The sequence below is a fragment of the Coregonus lavaretus genome (assembly GCF_964263955.1).
Source record: "Coregonus lavaretus genome assembly, chromosome: 9".
In the NCBI taxonomy this organism is placed as follows: domain Eukaryota; kingdom Metazoa; phylum Chordata; class Actinopteri; order Salmoniformes; family Salmonidae; genus Coregonus; species Coregonus lavaretus.
In genome coordinates this window covers 17,975,318-17,996,011 of record NC_139996.1, presented here as the reverse complement: position 1 = coordinate 17,996,011, position 20,694 = coordinate 17,975,318, and the positions used below count along the sequence as shown (strand labels likewise).

The 20,694-nt window shown below is 47.2% G+C and overlaps 1 protein-coding gene across 1 annotated transcript in view; it reads left to right on the top strand.

The window, feature by feature from the left end:
* Positions 1–20,694, top strand: part of LOC311134932 (protein mono-ADP-ribosyltransferase PARP12-like) — a gene marked incomplete at both ends in the record, with an annotated part of 51,864 nt that overhangs the window by 19,236 nt on the left and 11,934 nt on the right. Inside the window, 11 exon segments of the mRNA XM_084168698.1 lie at positions 11,414–11,549; positions 11,806–11,896; positions 11,899–11,900; positions 17,478–17,640; positions 17,728–17,865; positions 17,963–18,095; positions 18,298–18,466; positions 18,563–18,677; positions 18,790–18,886; positions 19,060–19,144; positions 19,798–19,928. Of these exon segments, the coding sequence (XP_084024824.1) occupies positions 11,414–11,549; positions 11,806–11,896; positions 11,899–11,900; positions 17,478–17,640; positions 17,728–17,865; positions 17,963–18,095; positions 18,298–18,466; positions 18,563–18,677; positions 18,790–18,886; positions 19,060–19,144; positions 19,798–19,928 (1,260 nt within the window).

Sequence of the window (20,694 nt, the reverse complement as noted above, 5' to 3'; positions counted from 1 at the left end):
AATGATCCTCCTGGTGCTGAGTTAATATGTAGCGGCTAATTGTATAGCTAATAGGTTGTGTTTGTAGATCAACTGAGGTGAATGAAGCTACAGCAACCAATGTGATAATGGCTGGGGTAATTTTTGCTTGTTTTTGCTGTTCTCTAAATAGTAATTTAGAGTTTTTTTTTATTGTACAAAAATGCAGTAAATGAGCTTCAACTTTCTTAAAATGTCTTGGATGTAATTAAGGGTGAAATTGTCTATGGTCATGAAAACATTTCTAGCCTATTAGGCCATTAATGCATAGCATACATGTACAGTGGGGAAAAAAGTATTTAGTCAGCCACCAATTGTGCAAGTTCTCCCACTTAAAAAGATGAGAGAGGCCTGTAATTTTCATCATAGGTACACGTCAACTATGACAGACAAAATGAGAAAAAAAATCCAGAAAATCACATTGTAGGATTTTTAATGAATTTATTTGCAAATTATGGTGGAAAATAAGTATTTGGTCACCTACAAACAAGCAAGATTTCTGGCTCTCACAGACCTGTAACTTCTTCTTTAAGAGGCTCCTCTGTCCTCCACTCGTTACCTGTATTAATGGCACCTGTTTGAACTTGTTATCAGTATAAAAGACACCTGTCCACAACCTCAAACAGTCACACTCCAAACTCCACTATGGCCAAGACCAAAGAGCTGTCAAAGGACACCAGAAACAAAATTGTAGACTTGCACCAGGCTGGGAAGACTGAATCTGCAATAGGTAAGCAGCTTGGTTTGAAGAAATCAACTGTGGGAGCAATTATTAGGAAATGGAAGACATACAAGACCACTGATAATCTCCCTCGATCTGGGGCTCCACGCAAGATCTCACCCCGTGGGGTCAAAATGATCACAAGAACGGTGAGCAAAAATCCCAGAACCACACGGGGGGACCTAGTGAATGACCTGCAGAGAGCTGGGACCAAAGTAACAAAGCCTACCATCAGTAACACACTACGCCGCCAGGGACTCAAATCCTGCAGTGCCAGACGTGTCCCCCTGCTTAAGCCAGTACATGTCCAGGCCCGTCTGAAGTTTGCTAGAGTGCATTTGGATGATCCAGAAGAGGATTGGGAGAATGTCATATGGTCAGATGAAACCGTCGTGTTTGGAGGACAAAGAATGCTGAGTTGCATCCAAAGAACACCATACCTACTGTGAAGCATGGGGGTGGAAACATCATGCTTTGGGGCTGTTTTTCTGCAAAGGGACCAGGACGACTGATCCGTGTAAAGGAAAGAATCAATGGGACCATGTATCGTGAGATTTTGAGTGAAAACCTGGCTGGGTCTTTCAGCATGACAATGATACCAAACACACCGCCCGGGCAACGAAGGAGTGGCTTCGTAAGAAGCATTTCAAGGTCCTGGAGTGGCCTAGCCAGCCTCCAGATCTCAACCCCATAGAAAATCTTTGGAGGGAGTTGAAAGTCCGTGTTGCCCAGCGACAGCCCCAAAACATCACTGCTCTAGAGGAGATCTGCATGGAGGAATGGGCCAAAATACCAGCAACAGTGTGTGAAAACCTTGTGAAGACTTACAGAAAACGTTTGACCTGTGTCATTGCCAACAAAGGGTATATAACAAAGTATTGAGAAACTTTTGTTATTGACCAAATACTTATTTTCCACCATAATTTGCAAATAAATTCATAAAAAAATCCTACAATGTGATTTTCTGGATTTTCTTTTCTCATTTTGTCTGTCATAGTTGACGTGTACCTATGATGAAAATTACAGGCCTCTCTCATCTTTTTAAGTGGGAGAACTTGCACAATTGGTGGCTGACTAAATACTTTTTTTCCCCACTGTACATTTCATAGCTTCAAACTACTGTATGTTCAAATCGAATCCAATGTTGCAACTTGCAATGTAAATAATTTAGATTGCAAGTCTTTCAATGAAGCCTGCATTGCTAAACTGTTGGAATCCATAGCCATTTCATTGGGAGGATGTTAGCCTTTTGTACTGTGACCAATAATAGTGGAGAGTAAACTCTATCTACCCACTTTTTACCCTCCTTTGCCAAAGTAATGTTGTTTGCATTAAGGTTTTTGATATAGGCTACAGTCTATGATTCATACTCTCAATCCTGTCAATAAATAAATAAATGCACACTACATACAGTAGGTGGAGGCACCTCTTAAACCCCACAGAAGTCAAAAAGCCCAACTTCAACAGGAAGTTAGTTACCATTCTCCATTGAACCTAGGCTAGTAGCAAGAATAATGGCGAATTTTGGAAAGAAAACGCCACAGGCTTTTGGAACTAAAGAACAGTTTAATTGTTTATTTACCACCACTGAACGTTTTGACATACCCTAGTGGCACCCATTTAGTTGATCTAGATAGATAGCGCACCAGCTAACGTTAGCTAGCCTGGATTTTGAATCATGGAGAACATAGGCAAATGCACCTTAATAATAAAGCATTCCATGCATCACCGCATTTGCAGACTTATGTAAGATGGCCTACTACTCCTAATGTGATGAGTAGATTGGATAGTCATAATTTAGGCTAATAATATAACTCAATCGCTGTTTGCAAAAATGCTTGGCTGAGTGCATAGTAGCGTAGAGTAGGCCTAGGCTATAGGCCAGGGTTCCCCAACTTTATCCCGCGGGTGGTTTTATTTGGTCCCCTAAGTTTTCTGAGTAAATGTAAGCAAGGTTTGAAATGATTATTTAAATGAAATATTATATCTGTTTGGGCTTCTTGCGGTCAATTTGTATTCGACAAATTATTTGTAATTATGTTCTGCCCCCCCCCGAGCATCCACTCAAGAAAAAATTGGCCCGCGGTTGAATCTAGTTGATGATCCCTGCTATAGGTGTCACGCCCTGGCTCTGGGACTCTGTTATGTTGAGCCAGGGTGTGTTGTTTCTATGTGTTTTGTGTGCTAGGGGGATTATCTAGTTCATTTGTTTCTATGTTGGCCGGTGTGGTTCTCAATCAGAGGCAACATGTATCAGCTGTTGCTTGTTGTCTCTGATTGGGAACCATACTTAGGCAGCCTGTTTTCCACAGTGTGTTGTGGGATCTTGTTCCGTATGGTTTGTATTGTAACCAAGGACTTCACATTTCGTATCGTTTGTTGTTTTGTTTCGTGTGGTGAAAATAAAGTATGTTCACTTATCACGCTGTGCATTGGTCCACTTCTCAAGACGATCGTGACAGAAGATCCAACCATAACTGGACCAAGCAGCATGTCCAGGAGCCAACGCCAGAGAGGGCTCTAAAGGATATCATCCTCGACTGGGTCAAGCCGCGGGAGGAGGAGAGAGGCTGGACTTGGGAGCAGAGGAGTGAGAGTCTGGCGAGAGCCATGGAGGCCTGGCCCACGGGGAGGAGAGACGCCCAGAAATTTTTTAGGGGGGGGCTCACGCCGTGGACGACGGGGCAGCAGGAGACCGGGATAGAGTGGTTCAGCGGGTTGGCAAAGGAGGCCGCCAGGTTACGGGAGTCACTGGTCACCAGGGGGAAGGAGAATGTAGAGGCACGGCGAGAGGTACTGGGGTGTGTCCCCAGTACGGTCCGGCTTGTTCCTGTCCCTCGCACCAAGCCTGTGGTGCGCGTCGTCAGCCCGGTCCGGCCTGTTCCTGCTCCCCGCACCAAGCCAGTGGTGCGCTTCGTCAGCCCGGTTCGGCCCGTCCCTGCTCCCCGCACCAAGCCAATGGTGCGCGTCGTCAGCCCGGTCCGGCCCGTCCCTGCTCCCCGCACCAAGCCTGTGGTGCGCGTCGTCAGCCCGGTCCGGCCTGTTCCTGCTCCCCGCACCAAGCCAGTGGTGCGCTTCGTCAGCCCGGTTCGGCCCGTCCCTGCTCCCCGCACCAAGCCAATGGTGCGCGTCGTCAGCCCGGTCCGGCCCGTCCCTGCTCCCCGCACCAAGCCTGTGGTGCGCGTCGTCAGTCCGGCACAGCCCGTGCCTGTTCCACCGGTGCCTGGTCCGGCACCGGTCAGCTGCTCCACTCCGGAGCTAGAGCAATCCGATCCACCTGTGTTCAGTCCAGCTCCGGCCAGAAGGGCCAGACCGGACCAGGGGCGCTTTGGGGGGTTTGTTGGAGGGTGGGGGTCAAGCCCGGAGGAGGAATGCCCACCCGGCCCTCCCCTGTTCGGTTTATGTTTGGCGCGGTCGCAGTCTGCGCCTTTGGGGGGGGGGGGTACTGTCACGCCCTGGCTCTGGGACTCTGTTATGTTGAGCCAGGGTGTGTTGTTTCTATGTGTTTTGTGTGCTAGGGGGATTATCTAGTTCATTTGTTTCTATGTTGGCCGGTGTGGTTCTCAATCAGAGGCAATGTGTATCAGCTGTTGCTTGTTGTCTCTGATTGGGAACCATACTTAGGCAGCCTGTTTTCCACAGTGTGTTGTGGGATCTTGTTCCGTATGGTTTGTATTGTAACCAAGGACTTCACGTTTCGTATCGTTTGTTGTTTTGTTTCGTGTGGTGAAAATAAAGTATGTTCACTTATCACGCTGCGCATTGGTCCACTTCCTACGACGATCGTGACAATAGGCTACATCAGATATGTTTCTTCTCCTTTCTTTGCACGGAAGAAATCGGGCCTTTTTTATAAAAACATTTGATGCAATTCTACTACACTTTATATGACTGGAGACATTAGCAGAATCTTTTTTTAATACGACACAAATTACAAGGTAGCCTACTCTGCTGACACAGATCAATAAAAACGATGTTGTCTGATCCATATAATAGGCCTACGAGAAGGGGAGACTAAAATGACATCCATTTAACCTGGGGTCCTCAGATCCTCAAAGTTCTACAGCTGCACCATTGAGAGCATCTTGACTGGCTGCATCACCGCTTGGTATGGCAATTGCTTGGCATCCATCTGCAAGGCGCTACAGAAGGTAGTGTGGGCCAAGCTCCCTGACATCCAGGACCTCTATACCAGGCGGTGTCAGAGGAAGGCTCTACAAATTGTCAGACACCAGCGACCCAAGTCATAGACGGTTCTTTCTGCTACTGCACGGAAAGCGCTACCTATGCACCAAGTCTGGAACCAACAGGACCCTGAACAGCTTCTACCCCCAAGCCATAAGATTGCTAAATAGTTAGTCGGTAGTTATTTGGTTAACTATTTAATTAAATAGCTACCCAGACTATCTGCATTGAGCCTTTTTGCGCACATTCTTTTTTACCCTTCACATACGCTGCTGCTACTGTTTTACTGTCTGTCAGTTTATTCCTAGTTATATGTACATATCTACCTCAATTACCTCGTACCCCTACACATCGACTCGGTACTGGTACCCGTTGTATATAGCCAAGTTATTGTGTATCTATTATTACATGTTTTATTTGTCTATTATGTCTCTTTTCTTTCTCTGCATTGTTGGGAATGGCCCGTAAGTAAGCATTTCACTGTTATCCCACACTTGTTGTTTACGAAGCATGTGACGAATACGATTTGATTTGAGGAGGAGATTGTCAAAAAACTAACTTTTTCAAGTGGCACTGACCCAACAATGATAAAAAATGAATATGCGCACTCACTGGGGATTTGGCCGATGCGCTCCGCTGGTGCCAATAAGATACTGTTCACTCAATTAATTTGAGGATTTTGATAACTAAAAAACAGATTCAAGTATTTTCATTTTCTTCTCTTTACAGCAATAGCCATTTGCTTTCCAAACTATGTTTTCCCACGATTGTATTTTGAAATGTTGCGATATGCCTGGCTGGGCCTCTACTTTTCACTGATAGTCGCAACTCAACATTCATTTATTTGGTATTTGCAGTACACGCTGCCCAAATTGCGGGCCCTTTCGACTGTAGGCAATGCGATTTTAAAACAATCCACAGCTTACTTTTTTAAAAAGAAGCTAATGATTTTCTGTTGCCAAATCATGCTTTCTGGTGTTGTAGCTTATTTTTAATGATTTTATTAATTTCTGTATAGACAGGAGTAGGCTAATTAGGCTATAATTTTGGCAATTTAATTCAATTTACTTTAGGAGAAACTTAGCCTTATGGGCCTGTGATTGAGAGAGTGGATCACTCGCCGGAGACGATAGACCTCGTTTAGGGCCCTATAAAATCTTAATATATATTTTTATTTTATCCAGGTTTCCGTTTTTCCCAGTTCAGGTTTTCGCTCTCAAAATATTTTTTTTTAAATAGAAAAACATCCAAATTGGATGTTGTAAGTCCACAACAATGCTTAAACCACATCAGGATACAATTTTTTAGGTCTGGGAAAAATAGATTTTTGGCTGTAGTTACCCTTTTCATTAAACTGTGCACCAGCCAGAGACCATTGTTTGGTTAGCGATGTTTCTGTAGCACTCATGTGATTGCAGAGTTTGCTAAACAAATGGGCACTGGATTAATGCAAATAATCATGATATCATTCTGCCAGGTAGGCATAGGCTACTTTGTAGTTAACATTTAATTGAGAAGGTTTTTGGGAACCTTTCCACGTTTGTCATGACATTAGCATAGTCGCCAATGGCTACACAAAGTGGTAGACCAGTGGTCACTAACTGGTCGATCGCGATCGATGGGTCGATCTCCAAGGCATTCCTAGTCGATCACCAAAAAACCTACAATAAAGCGTGGCGTTTCTGTTCTATTTTTGTTTTTTTGTTTCACGCTGTTGGCGGTTGGTGCACTTGATTCAGCAGCCCTAGCCCTAGTGGTATGAGCATCTTAAAACAATTCCATATGTTAGCTTAGTAGAACCCCCCCAGCTTAGACTCTTAAGAATTAAGAAAAAATAGTTGACAGGCATGTGTAACTCCATTAACAATAACAGGAAGGACCCATGTGAATAATGCCAGCTAGCCTGTCCTAGCAACCACTTTCTGATCTTCTGTACTGTCTCCTGTTCCAACAGGATTTTCATGTCTGTATGTCTACACTTCTGCAGGGACCAATGCCCAAATTCAATCACTTGCAGATAGCGGCTTTCCAGTGCATGAATATGAGCCTTCTTGAGTGGGAATAATAATTGTACGGATTTAAGTCCTACACATTCTTTACGGTGTAAAAATAGAAAAAGGTTACACGTGCACGCAAACACACGCACACAGAAACTTTCGGAGGTCCGTACGGGAGTTGCAGCAATAGGACGAGACTGTATATACCAATTGGATATTACGAAATTGGGGAGAAAAAGGGGTAAAATCGTTTCAAAATACAAAATAAAAACGATTTACTTGCACATGACAGAACTAAATTGTAGCTGGTCTCATCAGATAACAAAGCACACGTTAGCCCTATGCTAACCTCACCAGATGGCAGTGATTATATTCTGGAACAAGTTCTGCATCAGCCAATTAAAATTGTTGACCTTGTTGACCAACACATACCTCAGTCCAACAGCACATTCTGATCATCAAAGCAACTATCATGTGTATTTGACTGACTGGTCAAATTGCTCTCTGTGTAAAGTGCCAAGTCCACGTAATTGTTGCAGATTGTGACAAGGGTTTGAATCTAAGACCGCACTCAATGAACTGTATACGGCCATAAGCAAACAGGAAAACGCTCATCCAGAGGCGGCACTCCTAGTGGCCAGGGACTTTAATGCAGGGAAACTTAAATCCGTTTTGCCTCATTTCTACCAGCATGTTAAATGTGCAACCAGAGGGAAAAAACCTCTAGACCCCCTTTACTCCACACACAGAGACGCATACAAAGCCCTCCATTTGGAAAATCTGACCATAATTCTATCCTCCTGATTCCTGCTTACAGGCTAAAACTAAAGCAGGAAGCACCAGTGACTCGGTCAATAAAAAAGTGGTCAGATGAAGCAGATGCTAAGCTACAGGACTGTTTTGCTAGCAGACTGGAATATGTTCCGGGATTCTTCCGATGGCATTGAGGAGTACACCACATCAGTCACTGGCTTCATCAATAAGTGCATTGATGACGTCGTCCCCACAGTGACTGTACGTACATACCCCAACCAGAAGCCATGGATTACAGGCAACATCTGCACTGAGCTAAATGGTAGAGCTGCTGCTTATAAGCTTATAAGAAATCCCACTATGCCCTCCGACAAACCATCAAACAGGCAAAGCGTCAATACAGGACTAAGATCGAATCGTACTACACCGGCTCCGACGCTTGTCAGATGTGACAGGGCTTGCAAACTATTACAGACTACAAAGGGAAGCACAGCCGCGAGCTGCCCAGTGACACGAGCCTACCAGACGAGCTAAATTACTTCTATGCTCGCTTTGAGGCAAGTAACACTGAAACATGCATGAGAGCATCAGCTGTTCCGGACGACTGTGTGATCACGCTCTCCGTAGCCGATGTGAGTAAGACCTTTAAACAGGTCAACATTCACAAGGCCGCAGGGCCAGACGGATTACCAGGACGTGTACTCCGAACATGTGCTGACATTTTTCACTGACATTTTCAACCTCTCCCTGTCTGAGTCTGTAATACCAACATATTTCAAGCAGACCACCATAGTCCCTGTGCCCAAGAACACTTGACTACCGACCCGTAGCACTCACGCCTGTAGCCATGAAGTGCTTTGAAAGGCTGGTCATGGCTCACATCAACACCATTATCCCGGAAACCCTAGACCCACTCCAATTTGCATATCGCCCCAACAGATCCACAGATGATACAATCTCTATTGCGCTCCACACTGCCCTTTCACACCTGGACAAAAGGAACACCTATGTGAGAATGCTATTCATTGACTACAGCTCAGCGTTCAACACCATAGTGCCCTCAAAGCTCATCACTAAGCTAAGGACCCTGGGACTAAACACCTCCCTCTGCAACTGGATCCTGGACTTTCTGACGGGCCGCCCCCAAGTGGTAAGGGTAGGTAACAACACATCCGCCACGCTGATCCTCAACACAGGGGCCCCTCAGGGGTACTCCCTGTTCGCTCATGACTGCATGGCCAGGCACGACTCCAACACCATCATTAAGTTTGCTGATGACACAACAGTGGTAGGCCTGATCACCGACAACGACGAGACAGCCTATAAGGTGGAGGTCAGAGACCTGGCCGTGTGGTGCCAGGACAACAACCTCTCCCTCAACTTGATCAAGACAAAGGAGATGATTGTGGACTACAGGAAAAAGAAGAGGACTGAGCACACCTCCGTTCTCATCGACGGGGCTGTAGTGGAGCAGGTTGAGAGCTTCAAGTTCCTTGGTGTCCACATCACCAACAAACTAACATAGTCCAAGCACACCAAATCAGTTGTGAAGAGGGCACGACAAAACCTATTCCCCATAAGGAGACTGAAAATATTTGGCATGGGTCCTCAGATCCTCAAAAGGTTCTACAGCTGCACCATCTAGAGCATCCTGACTGGTTGCATCACCGCCTGGTATGGCAACTGCTCGGCCTCCGACCGCAAGGCACTACAGAGGGTAGTGCGTACGGCCCAGTACATCACTGGGGCCAAGCTTCCTGCCATCCAAGAACTCTATACCAGGCGGTGTCAGAGGAAAGCCCTAAAATGGTCAAAGACTCCAGCCACCCTAGTCATAGACGTTTCTCTCTGCTACCGCATGGCAAGCAGTACCGGAGCGCCAAGTCTAGGTCCAAGATGCTTCTAAACAGCTTCTACCCCCAAGCCATAAGACTCCTGAAAATCTAATCAAATGGCTACCCAGACTTTTTGCGTTGCCCCCCCCCCCCCCCCCCCCACTTTTACGCTGCTGCTACTCTCTGTTTATTATCTATGCATAGTCACTTTAATAACTCTACCTACATGTACATATTACCCCATTTACCTCAACTAACTGGTGCCCCCGCACATTGACTCGGTACCGGTACCCTCTGTATATAGCCTCGCTATTGTTATTTTTACTGCTGCTCTACTTTTATTTTGTATAATTTTATATTGTGTTTCTTTTTATTATTATTTTTAAAAAATTTAATGGGGGGGGGTATTCTTTCTTAAAACTGCATTGTTGGTTAAGGGCTTGTAAGTAAGCATTTCACTGTAAGGTCTACACCTGTGACAAATACTATTTTATTTTATTTTATTTGAATCTCACATAGTCGTCGTCCCTCCTCTTTGAAATGGAAATGTCCTTGTATTGTGTTAATGTGAAAAGGGATGTAGCCTACAGCCAACAATTAGTATTTGAAGATTGAGAATGAATTGAATAAGGAGCTACCACTTTCTTCAGCCTTGCACACGAACACACTGCTATTGCCTAATAATAATATTGCAAAGGCTATATTACATTATTATTATAGGCTATGCATTATTATAATCATCCACTTCGTCACATGCGTTTTGAATCGAGCACCTAGGACCGGCAGTGAATAGTTTTTTCCTCAACAAAAAAAGCTTCATATGAGGGGGGCACGAACCCATGGTTTAAGTGCACTATCAATTTCAAATCAACAGCTTTAGCAGGTTGTGCCACCTAGAAGCGATGGTGATGATGGTAGCCTACATTACTACTATTTGACAAAACCATAAGGCTCTTAGTGTTGTTGTTTTTTACAATGTACGATAAACTTACTTGTTGTAAAGACCTCATTTATCTTTTTTTCCATAAAAGCATATGGATGTGTGTGAAACGGATAAACAAAAACGTGGGGTTTTGTCATGTATGCGAAAACGTTAGTAGTAGCTGGTATCCTAGTCAAGGATGCATCAATTAAATATTGACACACATTTTGTTACAGACCAACGAACAAAAGTAATCCTTGAATTTGTAGCTTTAAAATATCCCTCTTGTGGCCAAGGTGACCTATTTTTAGAAATGCTAATGGTTGGTGGATATAAAGTCTAAGATCTTTGATAAACTGATGAAGAATTTGTTCTAGGATATAATCACTGCCACCTAGTGAGTCAGCATAGGGCTAATGTGTGCCATGTTCTCTGATGGGACCAGCTAAAATGTTGCGTTCTGTCACGTGCAAGGAAATGCAAGATTTTTAGCTGGTGCTCTTATCCAGAGCGACTTACAGGAGCAATTAGAGTTAACCCACACTGGTTGAATCAACATTGTTTCCACATCATTTCAATGAAATTACATTCAACCAATGTGGAATAGACGTTGAATTGACATCTATGCCCAGTGGGAAGCTGTTCGTTCCCGGGTAAGTGTCATCGAATACTTAACCCAATCACGCTGGGTAAACAGACCCGTTCATGTCGTCTGAACACCACTGTGTTAATTTCCCAACAAACACGCAGGGTGTGAAGCAGTGTATGTGTGACACCTATGTATTGATAACTTCCGAGAACTGTGACTCATTACTTGGATATCTTGCACAATGAGTATCAGACAAGCTTTGATTGGACTTGTTAGTGAATAGATAAAGTAGCTAACATATTTTTGCTGAGGAGCCTTCTGTTGTCTTGGTTTAATTTGCACATCTTATGTCAGTATACTCAAACATTGTTTGCGTGTCTCTTTAAACTCTAGGAACAAGTGCAAAAAGGCCCACAGTCTAGATTCCCCACAAAACACAGCTGTTATAAGTAAGGTGGGTCACCATGACCTGGGTGAGGCAGAGATGTTCCAACTCCTGCTGCAGAATGACCCCTACTTGATGCCTGAGGTGAGTGGCACCCAAAATTACCTTTACCAATTAATGTAAAGTCATTTAGGCAGGTTACCTTAGTGTTCTTGGGCACAGGGACTATGGTGGCTGCTTTAGTGGATCTAAAAATATTGGATAGGTTAGTGGGTAGGTTAGTGGATAGGTTAGCACTGTACCTCCAGCACCAACTGATATGGAAAAAGAGTATGCCAAATGTCAATTGCATGTCGTACGTGCTCTGGATGTTTGACCATCTCCTTTCAACTCCTTCCAGATCTGCTTCCATTACAACAAGGGCTTTGGTGAGCATGGCACCTGCAAGTTTAAAACCAGCTGCACAAGCCTCCACCTCTGCCTGCACTTCCTCCTGTCACGGTTCAGACAGACGACCAGAGGACCACAATTGCGTCACACCAGAAAGTTTATTAAACTTAAGGGAAAAGGGGAGTAGGGAGTGAATGAAGGCTCCAGGGGTAACAGGGGTCCCGTCCAATGCGCTGGGTCTGTGCCCCCCCCAGTGGCAGCGATGCGTCCTATGAAGCCGGTGGTGGGTGGTCCAGAAGTCCGGGATTGAAGAGTAGTCAGGAGTCGTAATGGCAGAAGCAGGTCTGGATCTCCTGAGGCAGAAGAGTATCCAAAAAACAGGCAGGTCCGGGGTCACAAAACCAGGGTGAGCCAGAAGCGCGAGCAAACAGGTTCCGGGTGTGAGCTTTGCAGACGATCTGACACCGGAGAGCTGAAAGACAGGGCCTTAAATACTGGGAGAGGTAGTGGGTAATGCAGCGCAGCTGGCAGAGTAATTAGAGCAGAGCAGAGCAGGGACAGGTGGAGCTAGTTAGGCTGAGTAGAGAGAGTGGTGAGCAGAGTGGAAGAAAATTAAGGTGGTAACCCGGTGGAGTGAGAGGCCCATGACAGAACCCCCCCCCCAAGGGACGGCCCCAGAAGTCCCAAGAGCAACACCACGCCGGGCGGGAGGAGGGGAGCCGGAGGAGGGCTAGAACTCCTCCGAACGGTCCGAGTGAACGTCCTCATCCTCGGAGGAAGCCGGAGGGCCGTGGTCGGGAGATGGGACAGGTCCCGAGACAGGATCAGGCACAGGACAGGAAGCCGAGCGGGCCGGACGGTTAGGGACCCCTCTGGGGCGGCCCCTACGGATTGCAGGTTGATCAGGATGCCGTTGGTGGAAAGCGGTGATGAGAGTCCTATCCACAATCCGACTAGCTGGCACCCAGGTCCTCTCCTCAGGTCCATAGCCCTCCCAGTCAATGAGGTACTGGAGACCCCTACCCCTCCGTCTGGACCGAAGCAGGCGGCGGACGGTGTAAACCAGACCACCATCGACGAGCCGTGGAGGAGGAGGACCAGGCGCAGCAGGGACCAGCGGACTCTCATGGATGGGCTTAATCTTAGACACATGGAAAGTGGGGTGCACCCTCAGGGAATTAGGCAGTTGGAGCCGGACAGCAGTTGGGCTAATCACTCTTATGATAGGGAATGGGCCAATGAACCGAGGTGCCAGCTTCTGCGACTCCACCCTGAGTGGCAGGTTCTTCGATGACAACCACACCCTTTGACCAACATGGTAGGTGGGAGCAGGAATTCTCCGACGGTTGGCCCCGGTAGTGTAGCTGGCAACGGATCTGAGGAGTGTGGCTCGGGCTTGTGACCAGGTGCGGCGACATCGACGGGCAAAAGCAAGTGCAGATGGGCAAGTAACCTCCTCTTCCTGGCTGGCAAATAGAGGAGGCTGGTATCCATAAACACATTGGAAAGGGGACATACCGATGGCAGAGCAGGTCAGAGAATTGTGTGCGTACTCCACCCATGTCAATTGCTGCGACCAGGAGTGGGGGTTGCGTGAAGTCATGCATCGCAGTGCCTTCTCGAGCTCCTGATTAGCCCGCTCTGACTGCCCATTGGATTGGGGATGGAATCCGGAAGTCAGACTGACTGTGGCTCCCAGCAGGTGACAGAACTCCTTCCAAAAAGCGGAGGAGAATTGTGGACCACGGTCAGAAACTACATCCTTTGGCAGTCCGTGGATCCGGAAGACGTGTTCCAGGACCACCTGGGCGGTCTCCTTGGCGGTTGGGAGCTTGGGGAGGGGAATGAAGTGTGCCATCTTGCTGAAACGGTCAACGATGGTGAGAATGACGGTCATGCCACTTGAAGGGGGCAGCCCCGTGACAAAGTCAAGGGCGATGTGAGACCAGGGACGTCTGGGCACAGGCAGGGGCTGCAGCAATCCGGCTGGGGGCTGGCAGGACGACTTGTGTTGGTTGCAGATGGGGCAGGCTTGGACGAATTCCCGTACATCCTTCCTCAGAGAGGGCCACCAGAACCTCTGGGCGAGCAGGTTGTAAGTGCGGGTGGAGCCAGGGTGACAAGCTAGGCGGGAGTCATGTCCCCACTGAACGACCTGGGACCTCAGGTCTTCGGGGACAAAAAGGCGGTCAGCTGGGCAAGTGCTGGGACCTGGCTGGTTACGGAGAGCCTCCAGCACCTGTTCCTCAACAGCCCAGGTCAGAGCTGCAACGATGCAGGGACTTGGCAGAATCGACACAGGGTCCTTGGAGGGGGTGTCATCCTTCTGGAATTGACGGGAGAGGGCGTCTGGCTTGGTGTTGCGTGATCCAGGCCGGTATGACAGAGTGAAATTAAACCTGGTGAAGAACAGGGCCCAGCGGGACTGCCTGGAGTTCAACCGTTTGGCCGTGCGGATGTACTCCAAGTTCTTATGATCGGTCCAAACGAGAAATGGAATGGTGGACCCCTCCAGCCAGTGACGCCACTCCTCCAAGGCAAGCTTCACAGCCAGCAGCTCACGGTTCCCTATGTCGTAATTGCACTCAGAGGGGGACAACCGACGTGAGAAAAAGGCACAGGGATGGAGCTTCCTATCCTCCGCAGCCCACTGAGAAATCACAGCACCAACTCCCACATCCGAGGCGTCCACCTCCACAATGAATTGCCGGTCCACATCAGGCATCTGGAGGATGGGAGCGGAGGTGAACCTCACCTTGAGGGTACTGAAGGCTTTGTCGGCTGCTGGGGTCCAGGTGAAGGGTTGCTTGGTGCTGGTTAGAGCAGTGAGAGGGGCAGCAACGGTACTGTAGTTCCGGATAAACTTCCTATAGAAGTTAGCAAACCCCAGAAACTGTTGCAGCTTCTTTCTGTTCTCCGGAACAGGCCATGAAGTGACTGCTGATACTTTGGCAGGATCCATTTGGATACTTCCCTCTGCCACTATGTACCCCAGGAAGGCCACTGTCTTGACGTGAAACTCACATTTCTCTGCCTTGGCGTAGAGGGAATTCTCCAGAAGACGATGAAGGACTTGCTGGACATGGCGGGTGTGTTCAGACAGGTTTCTGGAGTAGATTAAGATGTCATCCAGGTAAACGAAGACAAACTTGTTTAACATGTCCCGCAGTACATCATTCACTAGAGCCTGGAACACAGCAGGAGCATTGGTGAGGCCAAAAGGCATAACCAGATACTCGTAGTGGCCTGTTGGTGTATTGAATGCGGTTTTCCATTCATCTCCCTCCCGGATCCGCACTAGGTGGTAAGCGTTTCTGAGATCCAACTTGGTAAAAACAGTGGCTCCCTGGAGCAACTCAAAAGCAGAGGTGAGCAGAGGCAGAGGGTAACGGTTCTTCACTGTGATGTCGTTGAGTCCCCTGTAGTCGATGCAGGGGCGAAGAGATCCGTCCTTCTTCCCCACAAAGAAGAAGCCAGCACCAGCAGGAGATGAAGATGAACGGATTAATCCTGCGGACAGAGAGCCATTGATGTAGTCCTCCATGGACTTTCTTTCAGGAGCAGACAACGAATAAAGACGACCCTTTGGAGGAGCTGTTCCAGGGAGGAGGTCGATGGCACAGTCGTACGGTCGGTGAGGGGGCAGAGATGTGGCTCTTGCTTTGTTAAACACCTCTCTGAGACCATGGTAGCATTCTGGGACATTGGAGAGGTCAGGAGCGGAGTTAGTAGGTACTGGCCGAGGGGGTAGTGCGGCAGCAAGCAGGCAGGTTCGGTGGCAGTCCTCTCCCCACTCCCTGATCACCCCGGTCACCCAGTCGAGCTGAGGGTTGTGCCGGCGGAGCCATGGGTAACCCAGGATGAGGGGTTGGCCTGGAGAGGGGAGCAGGTGAAACTGGATAGTTTCTTGATGGTTTCCGGACAGACCCATCGAGACCGGGGCCGTGACATGAGTGACCGATCCGAGTAAGTGTCCGTCCAGTGCCCGGGCAGGAATAGGAGGTGTCAAACGGAGGTTCTCCAGTCCCAGTTGGCGTGCCAGCTTGATGTCCATTATGTTGGCTTCGGCGCCAGAATCCACCAGAGCAGCCAGGGTGTGAGTTGAGTCAGAGAGGCGGAGGTGAACTTGCAGCAGGGGTTTGCGGTCGGAGGACTGGATGGTCATTGAACTCAACCGGACTCCCCCTATGCCCGGTGAGCTTCGGCCCTTTAAAGGGCAGGTTACCACACGATGTCCCTCACCTCCACAATAGAGGCAGAGGTTTGAGGTGAAGCGGCGCTGGCGCTCTGCAGGAGTGAGGGAGGCTCGCCCAATCTCCATAGGCTCAGACTGATCAAGCTGACCTGGGTGAGTGGCAGTAGATGACAGGAGCCCAGTCGGATCTCTCCGAATGCCGGTAGTAGGTGGACCTTGGCGCCCCCTCTCACGACGACGGGTCTGTATCCTTCTGTCGATCCTGACAGTCAGTGCGATGGCTTCATCAAGAGTGGAAGGCAGTTCATGGGAGACCAACTCGTCCTTGATATAGTCAGCCAAACTATGGAAGAACGCGTCCACCAACGATGGTGTGTTCCAAGAACCTCGTCTAGCCAGGGTTCGGAAGTCGATGGAATGGTCTGCGACTGTACGTCTGCCTTGTCGAATACTGAACAGTTCACGAGACGCCTCTGCGGTGGATGAATCCAGGTCAAACACCTTCAGCATCTCCTCAGCAAACAGGTCGAAGGTTGCACATGCGGGGGTTTGACGTTCGAACTCTGCTGTTCCCCAGAGTCGAGCTCGGCCCGTCAGGTGAGTGATGGCATACCCAACTTTAGCCCCCTCCGTGGCGAAGGTCCTTGGCTGCAAGGAGAACTGAAGTCGGCAGCTAGTCAGGAATGGCCGGACCTGGGTTGAATCGCCGTTGAACCGCTCGGGGTTTCCAATCTTGGGTTCCGGAGCAGCGGCTGCAATGACCGGGGCAGGTAACTCGGGGGCTGGGCTGGTGGGCAGACTGGCTGGGGTAAGGTTGGTGAGGAGTTGAATGATCATGGCGAGTTGTTGTTGCTGCTGCTGGAACTGCTGCTCATGCTCATCGGTTTCCATGTCGGGGAAAGTGTGCGCTGAGTCCATAATGGTCAGATCGTACTGTCACGGTTCAGACAGACGACCAGAGGACCACAATTGCGTCACACCAGAAAGTTTATTAAACTTAAGGGAAAAGGGGAGTAGGGAGTGAATGAAGGCTCCAGGGGTAACAGGGGTCCCGTCCAATGCGCTGGGTCTGTGCCCCCCCCAGTGGCAGCGATGCGTCCTATGAAGCCGGTGGTGGGTGGTCCAGAAGTCCGGGATTGAAGAGTAGTCAGGAGTCGTAATGGCAGAAGCAGGTCTGGATCTCCTGAGGCAGAAGAGTATCCAAAAAACAGGCAGGTCCGGGGTCACAAAACCAGGGTGAGCCAGAAGCGCGAGCAAACAGGTTCCGGGTGTGAGCTTTGCAGACGATCTGACACCGGAGAGCTGAAAGACAGGGCCTTAAATACTGGGAGAGGTAGTGGGTAATGCAGCGCAGCTGGCAGAGTAATTAGAGCAGAGCAGAGCAGGGACAGGTGGAGCTAGTTAGGCTGAGTAGAGAGAGTGGTGAGCAGAGTGGAAGAAAATTAAGGTGGTAACCCGGTGGAGTGAGAGGCCCATGACACCTCCAGGGTGACTGTAGGTTTGGTGCTGGTTGTAAGAGGGCCCACACGTTCGACACCCCCGCAATGAAGATTCTAAACAGCAGAGGATTCAGCCTAGAGAACATCAAGATCCTCCACGTTATCTTCAAGAATAAGTTCATCATCATGACTCACAAAGAAAATCCAGCTGGTAAGGAAATGACAATGCAAACAAATCCATGCAAACAGAGAATCCATGCAAACAGAGCTTTAGTAACTGTGTCTGTCCTGTGTCTAGCAGTACCACCCTTCCTTACTCCAGTCATGAAGCCAGTTGGGAAACAACGTTCTCGTCAGCCCTCCTCCAGCTCCACCAGTGAGACTGACAGGAATGAAATCTGCCTCTTCTTCATCCGCGGTCACTGCAGCTTCAAAGGTAACATCAACCTAAACATACTTTATTATCAACATTTCAGTTTACAGTGGTGTGTTTTGAAGTGTTTGCATGTGTTTCTGTGGTTGTGTGTTGTCAGAGACATGTGTCCGTGTCCACTACCATCTGCCTTACAAATGGCAGATCTTAGAGGGACATGGAGTGACTTGGAGAGACCTGGCCAATGTAGAGGAGATTGAGAAGGCCTACTGTAACCCAGGAAATGACACAAGGTACTGTTGTCATCATGTCAGGTTTGGTGTGGATTTTTGTTACCTGTTAAAGCAGATCCAAAATATATTAGCGTTTTATTAGAGACAATATATAACCTTTTTTTTTAAACAACAGGTCTAATTTTGTTGTTCATCTCTGTTGTAAATTGCTCTGGATAAGAGCGTCTGCTAAATGATGTAAATGTAAATGTGTTGCCCCCAGTGGAGGAAGTGAGCCTGTGAACTTCCTCACCATGACATGTGGAAGCCGTCCAGTTCGTCGTCTGTCCACTGTGTCATCCGTAACCAAACCCCCTAACTTCATCCTTACCACAGAGTGGCTGTGGCACTGGAGAGATGATCGTGGCCAGTGGATAGAGTATGGCCATGAGGTCAGTCTGAATACTGAATATGCATGGTGTGGTTTTTATTGTGACTTTACTCCACCCTCTTTGGGTTGATCTAAACTGTGGTCTTATTCTGTGCAGGATGATGATGGGAATGTGGCCTCTGTCACTTCCCAGACTCTGGAGAATTCTTACCAAACTGACTCTGACAGCAAGATTCTATTTGAAGATCGGGGGTACATTCTCAATCTCAAAGGTATGCCCCTTGTCACAGATGTATAGTAATTCAACAGTTATTAAGTTAATCAGCTCTTTATTGGTTAACAACCTGTCAAAATATTTTATCATAAATATTGTCTCTGTTTCAGAGATGCATCAGCAGAATATTAGATTTACAACCAAAATAGCAATTTGTAGAAGGCCCCGTTTTCTCTCTGAGGAAGAGCTGAAGGCCAAGCTGAAGAGGTATTGTCCTTCATGGTTGTACTGTATGTCTGTAATAAATACTGAGCCGAATAATACTGAGCATTCAGCAAGTCCTATTGGATATCTGTGTCTGAATCAGCCAAACTAGGCAACCCTTATCTATTGGAACTTCCCTGTTGAATTTCCTGTTTCTTCTTTTGTCTCCCTTTTAGTGAGTCTAAGGAGAGCTCCAGCTCCTCTGTGACTGTCCCTCCACACTGGGACAAGGGAGTCTTGTCTGACTCCACAGACTACAAGGTACTATGTAGTGATACTGTACTGTTTAATTTAGTTGAGTTTAAATGAAAAACATGTGAGCTCACAGACACAGTAAGTAAGCATTTCACTGTAGTCTACACCTGTTGTATTCAACACGTGACACATAAAATTTCATTTGATTTGCTTTGACACTATTATAATGGTGGGCACCAATATGATAACGATATCTTTTGATATCGATATGAGCAAGGGATATCGTGATATCGGTTTATCCTTGCTGTTAACCTAAACCATTATGTAAAATAGCATACATGACTGTTCCTGCAGGCACAAAAACCTCTCAATGCCTCTCAATTTAGCATACTTCATTGCCTACTGATGGGCCATCAACGGGCTTACCATTGTATTCAAACTGGTTGGGTAGGTTAGGCCCCCAGAACATTTGCACCTGGCCTAATGGGCAATTAGCAAGCCGTTGTCTGGACTTCACAAAGCCGTGGAAGTGAACAGAAAGTTTAACATTCACACAGTTGCAATGCTATATATCGATATCGGATTGAAAAAATGCAACTGATATAGATTTTCCATATTAGTGCCCATCATATTAGTGATATTAATATTAGCTTATATTAGTGTGGAATATTTCCCATGGAGACATCTCACTCAAAAAAGTAATCTGTGGTTTCCTTCAGCTGGTTCCACTCTCAAGCCAGATAGAAGAGTACCAAAAGATGGAGAAGCTGTTCAAACATACCATGGCCAGCAGCACCATCCACAGCATCAAACGGATCCAGAACCCCTCACTCTGGAAGGTCTTCCAGTGGTATGTTCTGTAGGCTACTGTATTCAGTTGAAAAACAAGTGTGTAGTAGATCACTTAGAAAATAAAATAGAAACTGCAGATGGGGTCTGTGAGACTCACTCCTCAGCCTTGTGACGTTGAAGAAGGCCTTTTTCAATAGCACGATGAGTTGGAACGCTTCAGGGGGGTAGTGAGGCAGAGGTCCTGAGTTCTGTGCAATAAATTGAATAGATACCAACTTTTTGACATCTGTGCTGGTTTCATCAGGTTTTCTTCTGAGTGGGTAGTGGATAGCAGCTAGTCATACTGTAGCTAGCTTAGAATCGGGGCACTACCTTCTTGAGACCACAAATGGGTTTCTGTAGGATAACAGTAACTATGGTGACCTTGGCTTGCAGAGTTCTGTATTGTAAGTTGGCATTGAATCTCGCAGTGGTTTGGTACATTAAATATTTGCAATTCAGCAACTTTACATAATCATATTTGTTTCCTTACAGTTGCGCTGCTTGTTACCCTTAAGCACAACAGGTTTCTTTTTATTGTTCCCGATGCAAATTCAGTACATACCCGGACAAGGAGTGACTGCAATCCACACTTTTATTTTGACTAGCAACTGGAAACATCAATATTAGCATATTTGGACCAAAAAAAGTATATCTTCCCCATTTAGCATGTTTAAAATGTCATGCCAAAATCATAGCAAAATAATTTTACACCAAATGTATTGAGTAACACAATCCATGTAGCACTTAACTTGTACCCGTATACGTGTTGAAAATGACAGATT